At 44.1% G+C, this 9,772-nt stretch overlaps 1 protein-coding gene across 1 annotated transcript in view; it reads right to left on the bottom strand.

The window, feature by feature from the left end:
• Nucleotides 1-257: 257 nt before the first annotated feature.
• Nucleotides 258-9,772, bottom strand: part of DYNC1H1 (dynein cytoplasmic 1 heavy chain 1) — a 72,699-nt gene continuing 63,184 nt past the window's right edge. Inside the window, exons 75-78 of the mRNA XM_075129881.1 lie at nt 9,417-9,559; nt 1,891-2,059; nt 1,184-1,311; nt 258-651 (exon numbers count right to left, since the gene is read on the bottom strand). Of these exons, the coding sequence (XP_074985982.1) occupies nt 523-651; nt 1,184-1,311; nt 1,891-2,059; nt 9,417-9,559 (569 nt within the window). The 3' untranslated portion in view covers nt 258-522. The remainder of the gene's footprint in view (nt 652-1,183; nt 1,312-1,890; nt 2,060-9,416; nt 9,560-9,772) is intronic.

Below are 9,772 nucleotides of genomic sequence, written 5' to 3'. Positions count from 1 at the left end.
AACTTGTTCCACTGAATTAATTTTGGCTTTTCTTGTTTCTGGTTACAAGTGATTTATACAGGAGATCTGCAAGTTAAGTACCACAAATGGTAAAACTGGTTTCTTAGTAAGTTAGCATCATTCATTATTGAAGACCTGGGTAATGCTTCACCATCATTCTCCATTCCTTGAACATTTAAAAGTATTAATGGAAGTAATTCTCTAGAGCAAGTCATGGCAAGAACAATGCTTTTAGAAATGAAATAAAGAACCACAAATCATACTACAGAATTTATTGAATGTAGTAGGAGCCATCAAACATTACCATATGTAACTAGAGCCATCTAAAAACCACATCCAATTCTCCCTCAAAACCATCAGTATCACCAGAAACCCTGGCAAGAAGCCCAGCCTCTAGCAAGTCAACTTTACACCAATCCATCTGACAACTTAACCATGCCCTGGAGGTTAAAACTAACACTGTGGACTAGATTAAAGACACTGAATTTTACTACTATTTATCCGTTAGAAAACGTTATTTTGTTACTCTGTGCAGAGGACTGCAACACCACGTTCATAGAAACTGCGAGGATCTTCCTTGGTGGCTATTTCAAAGTCAACAGTGAAGATTAGATCAGCACGGGTGAAATTCAGATAAACTGGTAATGTAACCTGGAAAAGAAGTTAGGCATTTATTAAAATGTGAATAAGACAGATGAATGCAAGATAAAAGTCAAAGGGAAGACAGCAAAGGTCCCCACCACTGGAAATTATGAAGAGACATTCCATATTGAACTTTGCCCATCCTTCCCCAACCAAGATCAATTGTACTCCTAAGAAAGAGCACCCAGCCTGCCAGGCTAAAGTGTACTTTTTATAATACATTTCTAAGGTGTTGTTCAAACTTCTCAGGACCCAATGCTTCATGAGTTTACATTTCTTGGTACCCCCCAGCTAGCCACAAAGAAAGGGTGGTAGCAATACTGAATCTGTTTGCCAGACTCCTAGGAATTGTAACCCCCAGGTTGAAAACTCATATTGGAAAGGAACATCTGTGGTACCGCAAAATGTAAGACTAATGAAATGGAAGCAGGTATTTCCCCATTTTTATTCTAGGGCACCAGAGAAAGTAGAATTTAAAGCTGATGAGCCACTACTGAAAGGAGTCACAGAATGACAAAACATTGGTCTCCACATTACTTACCACATTAGCCTTTTTATCTGCATTTGTCTGCTTGATCCAGCGAAGCTGTGTTATGGGCAATATAGTTGATATAGCATTTGAAAGGGACAGTTTATTGTTACTGCATGTAGCTCCCTGAAGCTTCAAACCTATGAGTTAAGAAGTATGAAAATGTGAGGTCTTTCCTGAAAGTGAAGTGTATGCACATTTAAAGGAAGTTTCCTTTTCCACTCCATTTTCAAGTCCAGAGGTAGATTCACCCATCTAAAATGTCGTAATTGATATTTAGACCTACTGTTAAAATGGAAGACCTAATTTATAAATGAAAAAATACCCCAGAAAAGGTAACAGTGAAGGCTACTACAGGAATAAAAAAGCCACCAGAGCGCTACCTCTAACATATTGACTGTTAGTTATTTGCATTTATCCATATTGCACTACTCCTGACAATGTTCATTCATAAGGATTCTCAACCCCTATGCACGAGCATAGCAAAGTTTTCCATTAACGTGTTTTTAAATAATGCGGAATCCCCCACAGAAATTGACTTCCAATGCTACTTCTAGTGCACCTGCAATCAAACTTTCACTGTGCTTGTTAACTCCCCTTGGTGTTATGTATCTGATATGGTCTGTACCAGCATTTTTACAAAAGATAAATACCCAGCGTTAAGGGCTAATAGCACCTATTTCCTTCCCTTCCACCTTGTAAAAAGCACATCAGCTAACCTGTGACTCCAAAACTGCAAGCATCCAGGACTGCATTCTGAGTAGTTGTAACATTGACTTCTAGACAAAGTTCTTCCAGGGACCAGCTGTTTGCTTGAGCCACATATTGTCTTGTAGCAGTAATATAAGCCTCAGGTACGAACAAGCCACCCAGGCACACATGGATGTTCTATTGAAAGAATTGTATGTTTTAGAAATTTCTATAGTAGCTACTGCAATGGCACTTAGCTGCATTCAATATCTATTTAAACAAAAAGTTGCACTAAAATATGGACCATCTTGCAAACTATGTATGGCATGTTTCCTCAGATGAAGATTTACCCTCAAAGGGATAGTTTCCTACTAACATACACATGTAGAAACAATTTTATGAATCCTAAAGTCTGTTTTATAGGAAAAAATTAGCAGTTTCAGAAGAGTTCAATATTTGTACGTAATTCTATTGCGTATATATAAGTAGAATTAGAAATACAAATTTCCTAATGTGTCAACATTTCCCACAAGGCTGTGCTATAAGGTATTGTCTTCTTTGAGTACATGCAGCGTATTCCATGCATGTGCCCAGCGCACCAAAGCCAGAGAACTTTGCCTAGCAGTACCTATAGACGCTGTGCTCATGCCTTGGGACGCCTCCTCTGTGTATTTAAAGGCAGCACCTCCCTGACCCTCCTCAGTTCCCTCTCACTGCCCATGGCTTGAATCGGAGCTCTGAGTGTTGTTCTCACCTCATGTTTTAGTATCAGTTTTCTGAGCGTTATTTCTTCTAGATCAGTGGTTCTCAAACTATGGGTCAGAACCGCAAAATGGGTAGTGACCCCCTTTGAATAGGGTCGCCAGTGCTGGCTTAGACTTGATGGGGCCCTGGGCTGAAGCATGAACCCCACTGCCCAGGGCCAAAGCGGCTCAGGCTTCGGTCGCCCCTGTTGGGGTCATGAAGTAATTTTTGTTGTCAGAGGGGGGTCACGGTGCAATGAAGTTTGAGAACCCCTGTTCTAGATAACAGTAGCTTAGATTTTGTTTAGTATCAATATAGTGTTCGAATAGCAGGCTGCCCCGTGTGATGCCCTCACCAGGGTTCAAGCATCATCTGTCACGCGAGGGGCCATCCTCACACAATGTGTTTGTGGTGTCTCAGTGAGGGACACATTATGGACTAGTGCTCCATTTGTAAGGTTTTTTGGGTTGTTTTGTTAAAAAAAGGATTCAGGTGGCGAGAGACTTATGGCAGAAGCAGCACTTTCTGGAGCAGGCCTTGAGGCCCACTTCAGCACTGAGGCTCTTGTCTGATTGGTGGTCACCTTCGTAACTAGCAAGTAACTGTGCTCCATGTTCGGACTCTGGTGTTTCACTCAAGAGGAAGAGTGAAACACCAGAACACTAATTGGGACCATTCCAGGGCTCAGGGAGACTCCTCATCTTTTAAGAGGAATGCTAACTGGCATTGTACTCCTGGCATGCAGAATGGAGCAGGTCCATCTAACCCAGGAGTTCTCAAACTGGGGATCATGACCTCTCAGGGGGGTCACAAGGTTATTACTTGGGGGGTTGCGAGCTGTCAGCACCACCCCAAGCCCTGCTTCACCTCCAGCATTTATAACAGTGTTAAATATTTTTTAAAAAAAATGTGTTTTTAATCCATAGGCTTGCTGTGTGAAAGGGGTCAAGAGTACAAAAGTTTGAGAACCACTGGTTGAACTGCTCCCTGGTACCATACTGAGACCAGCAAGAGCCTGTACCATTGACTCTGATTCTGGCCATGGGGTGTTCATTGAGTCCAGTACCAATGATGTCAGGACTGGAGCAGATTGTCTCCGTGCTGGTAACATATCAGACATCAGACCTGCTTTGCCTCTCAGTCCCTGACTCTCCACTAGTTCAGGAATTTTTCTGGGGCCGTAGCTTTTAATGCTTCGTTCTCAGTGGTGCCCATGGCACCTTCTAGCTGGGTTGCAGAACTGTTGGGTTTATTGGCAGTGCAGCTTGCACTGCCCATGTCCCAGACTGTGGAATTGAGGCAGATGCCAGGCCTGGCCCCCAAACGTTCCCCTCAATGCTCGTGCGCCCTTTAGTACAGTCATTGCCCTGACAATAGATTCTGTTGTCGACTTCAGTATCGCCCTTGACCTCAGTACTGGCACCTCTTCTGGTACCAGGTATGACTGTCTCACTCAATACCATCAGTGCCCAATTCCCCATTCCTCTTTAGTACCGATGCCGCCCCCATGTTGGGACGCTATCAGTACACCATGTTCCCTTTTGCTCTATCTTCCACTCCCTAGGTTTTTAGCAATTGCATGATTGTGGTGACAATATACCTCAGGAAGAGGGGATTTCATATCTTCCTGTATATGGATGATTGGTACAAAGAGGCAAGTCCAGAGAAGAAGTCCTCATGTTCACTTCACACTACGCTTACTCCATAGTCTAGGTCTCCGCCTAACCAATGGGAAGTCAACATTGATTCCAGTACTGAGTTCACTGTGGCCCTGCTAGACTGAGTTTGAGAGCATTACTGCCGACCAACTGATTTTGCATTATTCACCATCTGTGTCTGGAACTGCAGTCTCAACCCTCAACTACAGCCCAAGTATGCCTGAGGTTGCTAGACCATGTGGCTACATACACACAGATAATTCAATGTGTCATGTTACACCTTTGTCCTCTTCAAATGTGGCTGATATTGGTCTATCATCTGAACCATCATGTGCTGGACAAAATGGTCTGACTTCCTCTGCCTAACTGGACTCCTTATGGTGGACAACTGTTCAGGGAACGCATGCCAGGGTGTTCCCTTCGCCCAGTCCCCATCGACCAGGACTACTGTCACTGAGGCCTTCTTAATAGGCTGGGGAGCACATCTGAGTTCACAGAAAATTCTAGGCCTGTAGTCGGAACAGGAAGCTTCTCTGCAAATCAGTGTCCTAGAATTTGTGCCATCTACAGTGCCTGTCAGAGACATCGGGGACTCAGCATGCACATCCTTAAGAATATCACCATGATGTATTATGTGAACATACAGAGGGTGCATACTCCCATGTGCTGTGTCAGAAGGCGATCAAACTGCCAGTTTTGCAACAAAAACAATCACTGTGGCCTGTCATTTACCTGGGATCCAGAATCACCTGGCAGATCCCCTCAGTAGAAAAATTTTCCTTGAATTACAAGTGGTCTAAAAAGCCCAGTGTCCTACCTCTTTGCTGTTTGGGAATTCTGGCCTGTTCAAGACAGACAAGAAATGCCATCTATTTTGCTCTTGAGGGTGTAGGTCTCAGTCCAGGCGCCTGATTGATGCTTTCCACCTGATGCTGGGAATCAGCACTCCTGTATGCCTTTTCCTCCAATTCAAATCATCCTGGAGGTCATTCTCAAGCTGAAACTGGACTGTACCAAGCTCATTCTCATTGCTCCAATGTAGCAGAAACAATATCAATTCTCTGACCTCAGGTTATTGTCCTCAGATGGTTTGGCCTCCCATCTCTTTCCTCTTCACCCTGACCTCTTTTTTCCCTTTTTGTCAGAAAGCTCCTTTCCTTGTGGCAACATCTGCTAGGAGCATGTGTGAACTGCAAGCTCTGATGGCGGAGCATCCTGACACACAATTTTCCAAAAACAAGGTAATCCTGTAGTTGCACCATAAATTTTTTATCTAAAGTGGTTTCTCAGTTTTACTTGAAACAAATTATTTATCTACCAGTGTTGTTCTTTGAGCCAAATTCAACCCCAGATGAGCAGCATCTTCACACACTGGATGTCAGGCAATGTTTAGCCTTTTACAGATAGAACTAAATGTTTCCTTTCTTCATCTCATCTGTTTCATGTGTGAACCAAATGAAGGGGCAATCTCTTCACAGATGATCTCAAGATGGATAACATACTCCTTTTCTTTTTATGATATAGGAAGTTATCCATCTTGAGAAAAGGCTAAACATTGCCTGACATCCAGTGTGTGAAGATGCTGCTCATCTGGGGTTGAATTTGGCTCAAAGAACAACACTGGTAGATAAATAATTTGTTTCAAGTAAAACTGAGAAACCACTTTAGATAAAAAATTTATGGTGCAACTACAGGATTACCTTGTTTTTGAAAAATTGTGTGTCAGGATGCTCCGCCATCAGAGCTTGATGCATCCGATGAAGTGAGCTGTAGCTCACGAAAGCTTATGCTCAAATCAATTGGTTAGTCTCTAAGGTGCCACAAGTACTCCTTTTCTTTTTGCGAAGACAGACTAACACGGCTGTTACTCCGATTCCTATATCATGACAGCAAATGAAGCAGCTCAGATTTGGAATTTGCAGGGCTGCCATTGGATCCTATGTACATATGTTTAAAACCACTATGCCACTTATGCTAAATCCAGATCAGATGAAAACTTAAGGTAATCCTGCACTCCTTGTTTAAACATACTCCAAGCTCCACCTCCTGCAAATACTGCTTGAGAGTCACCTACATGAAATTCATGGCTGCATCTACTTGAAGAAGGAATTAGAAACAGGTACTTATCTGTAGTGTATTATTCTGGATGTGATGCAGATGTGTATTCCACAACTCACCCTCTGCATTAGAGTCTGTACTCTTGACATTTGGTGTGAAGGAAATGAGGGAGGTTGGGGCGTGTACCAACCTTATATAGCCACAGTAGAGGCTAGGGTCACAGGGCATGAGTGCTGCCACTACATGTATTGCTAGTCAAAATTATTTGCTTTGGTGCTCTGGATCCACACACCCCTCCTCGGAATACATGGCTGCATCACGTTTTGAACAATTACAGAACAGTAAGACTGCCATTGGATCCTATGTACATATGTTTAAAACCACTATGCCACTCAGAGCTCCGGTACGAAACTGCAGAAAAACCTGAGTGTCTCTGGATTAAGTTTAGAAGTGTGTGCAACAAGAGTGATGTAGTGGTGGGAGTCTGCTATAGACCACTGGACTAGGGGGATGAGGTAGATGAGGCTTTCTTCCGGCAGCTCACGGAAGCTACTAGATCGCATGCCCTGATTCACATGGGTGACTTTAATTTTCCTGATATCTGCTGGGAGAGCAATACAGCAGTGCATAGACAATCCAGGAAGTTTTTGGAAAGCGTAGGGGACAATTTCCTGGCGCAAGTGCTAGAGGAGCCAACTAGGGGGGGCGCTTTTCTTGACCTGCTGCTCACAAACCGGGTAGAATTAGTGGGGGAAGCAAAAGTGGATGGGAATCTGGGAGGCAGTGACCATGAGTTGGTTGAGTTCAGGATCCTGACGCAGGGAAGAAAGGTAAGCAGCAGGATACGGACCCTGGACTTCAGGAAAGCAGACTTCGACTCCCTCAGGGAACAGATGGCCAGGATCCCCTGGGGGACTAACTTGAAGGGGAAAGGAGTCCAGGAGAGCTGGCTGTATTTCAAGGAATCCCTGTTGAGGTTACAGGGACAAACCATCCCGATGAGTCGAAAGAATAGTAAATATGGCAGGCGACCAGCTTGGCTTAATGGTGAAATCCTAGCGGATCTTAAACATAAAAAAGAAGCTTACAAGAAGTGGAAGGTTGGACATATGACCAGGGAAGAGTATAAAAATATTGCTCAGGCATGTAGGAGCTATAGCTATATCGAATGCATCCGATGAAGTGAGCTATAGCTCACGAAAGCTTATGCTCAAATTGGTTAGTCTCTAAGGTGCCACAAGTACTCCTTTTTCTTTTTGCGAGTCCATGCTATGATAGAGTTTACCTTTGACAATAAGGATTGCTAACCATTTGGAGTTGGTAAGCAAACACATTTGATGCAGCATGCCATGATGGGTATCCAGCACCCAGCAGAATCTGTCTGGGTATCAAGGGAGTAGAACTGTGAATTTGAAGGCAGAGCATATACCCAAACAGGGACACCTCTAGAATACCAAGGGTAACAATCCCAGAAAGTATCCTGGGGTCTTGGACTAGTGCAGTTAGGAGATGTGATCAATGGCTCCATGTCTAGTTGGCAGCCGGTATCAAGTGGAGTGCCCCAAGGGTCGGTCCTGGGGCCGGTTTTGTTCAATATCTTCATAAATGATCTGGAGGATGGTGTGGATTGCACTCAGCAAATTTGCGGATGATACTAAACTGGGAGGAGTGGTAGATACGCTGGAGGGCAGGGATAGGATACAGAAGGACCTAGACAAATTGGAGGATTGGGCCAAAAGAAATCTGATGAGGTTCAATAAGGATAAGTGCAGGGTCCTGCACTTAGGACGGAAGAACCCAATGCACAGCTACAGACTAGGGACCGAATGGCTAGGCAGCAGTTCTGCGGAAAAGGACCTAGGGGTGACAGTGGACGAGAAGCTGGATATGAGTCAGCAGTGTGCCCTTGTTGCCAAGAAGGCCAATGGCATTTTGGGATGTATAAGTAGGGGCATAGCGAGCAGATCGAGGGACGTGATCGTTCCCCTCTATTCGACATTGGTGAGGCCTCACCTGGAGTACTGTGTCCAGTTTTGGGCCCCACACTTCAAGAAGGATGTGGATAAATTGGAGAGAGTCCAGCAAAGGGCAACAAAAATGATTAGGGGTCTGGAACACATAAGTTATGAGGAGAGGCTGAGGGAGCTGGGATTGTTTAGCCTGCAGAAGAGAAGAATGAGGGGGGATTTGATAGCTGCTTTCAACTACCTGAAAGGGGGTTCCAAAGAGGATGGCTCTAGACTGTTCTCAATGGTAGCAGATGACAGAACGAGGAGTAATGGTCTCAAGTTGCTGTGGGGGAGGTTTAGATTGGATATTAGGAAAAACTTTTTCACTAAGAGGGTGGTGAAACACTGGAATGCGTTACCTAGGGAGGTGGTAGAATCTCCTTCCTTAGAGGTTTTTAAGGTCAGGCTTGACAAAGCCCTGGCTGGGATGATTTAACTGGGAATTGGTCCTGCTTCGAGCAGGGGGTTGGACTAGATGACTTTCTGGGGTCCCTTCCAACCCTGATATTCTATGATTCTAAGACAGACTATGTAAGTCGACCTATGCTATGCAACTCCAGCTACGTTATGTAAGTCAACATACGTTAGGTCGAGTTACCACGGGGTCTACACTGCAGGAGGTCGACAGCAGAAACTCTCCCGTCGACTTACCTTACTCTTCTCGTTGGGGGTACAGTACAGGGGGTCGACTGAAGAGCAATCTGCTGTTGATTTGGCAGGTCTTCACTAGACCTGCTAAATCGACTGCCAGTGGATCAATCTCAGAGCATCGATCCTGGCTGTAGTGTAGACATAGCCTAGCTGTTTTTTCCCCCATTGCAGCAACTATACTGTGTGCATGATCTGCAGCTAGGTTTGGAAAATGGCAATTTTTAAACACAGGAAGTCATTCAGGAACACCATAATATACAAGCACGTTTGAAGGGGTGTCCAGGTAAGATTTCTGAGAAGCTCCTTAGCTAAAGCGTTTCAATGCTTTTTACACTAACAGTTAGATATAAGCAGTTACAGACTCATGTAACCCTGATTTCTCAGAATTCAGAAAAGCCTTTAATGAGAAAAAGCAATACAACACAAGATAGATACCTTTAGTTCTTTTGCTCCACCAGAAGCTGCTGCCTGGGAAATATTCTGGAGTTGTTTAATGCGTTCACTGAAGTCAGACACCCACTGAATAACAGTCATGCCAGCAGGTACAGTGTAATGAGACCAGCTACGAGGCAGAATACCTAGAGAAGACATATCCAAGGTAAGAGCTCTCTATGGGTATGAGTTGGATTACACACTATTTCCAAATGCAATTTTACCCTTTCAGTGGCAGTCACTTCGCTATTACTGTGTTTTACAACAGATTTTTCATACCATCAAGCACAGTGGGGTTCTAACTTAACTGGGTCCAGAGAGTACGAGTGTAACACAAACTGAAAGACAGTTTCATGACA

Source organism: Caretta caretta, chromosome 6 (assembly GCF_965140235.1).
Source record: "Caretta caretta isolate rCarCar2 chromosome 6, rCarCar1.hap1, whole genome shotgun sequence".
Classification (NCBI taxonomy): domain Eukaryota; kingdom Metazoa; phylum Chordata; order Testudines; family Cheloniidae; genus Caretta; species Caretta caretta.
Note: the sequence above shows the minus strand (reverse complement) of the source record. Positions and strands in the feature narration are given on the sequence as shown.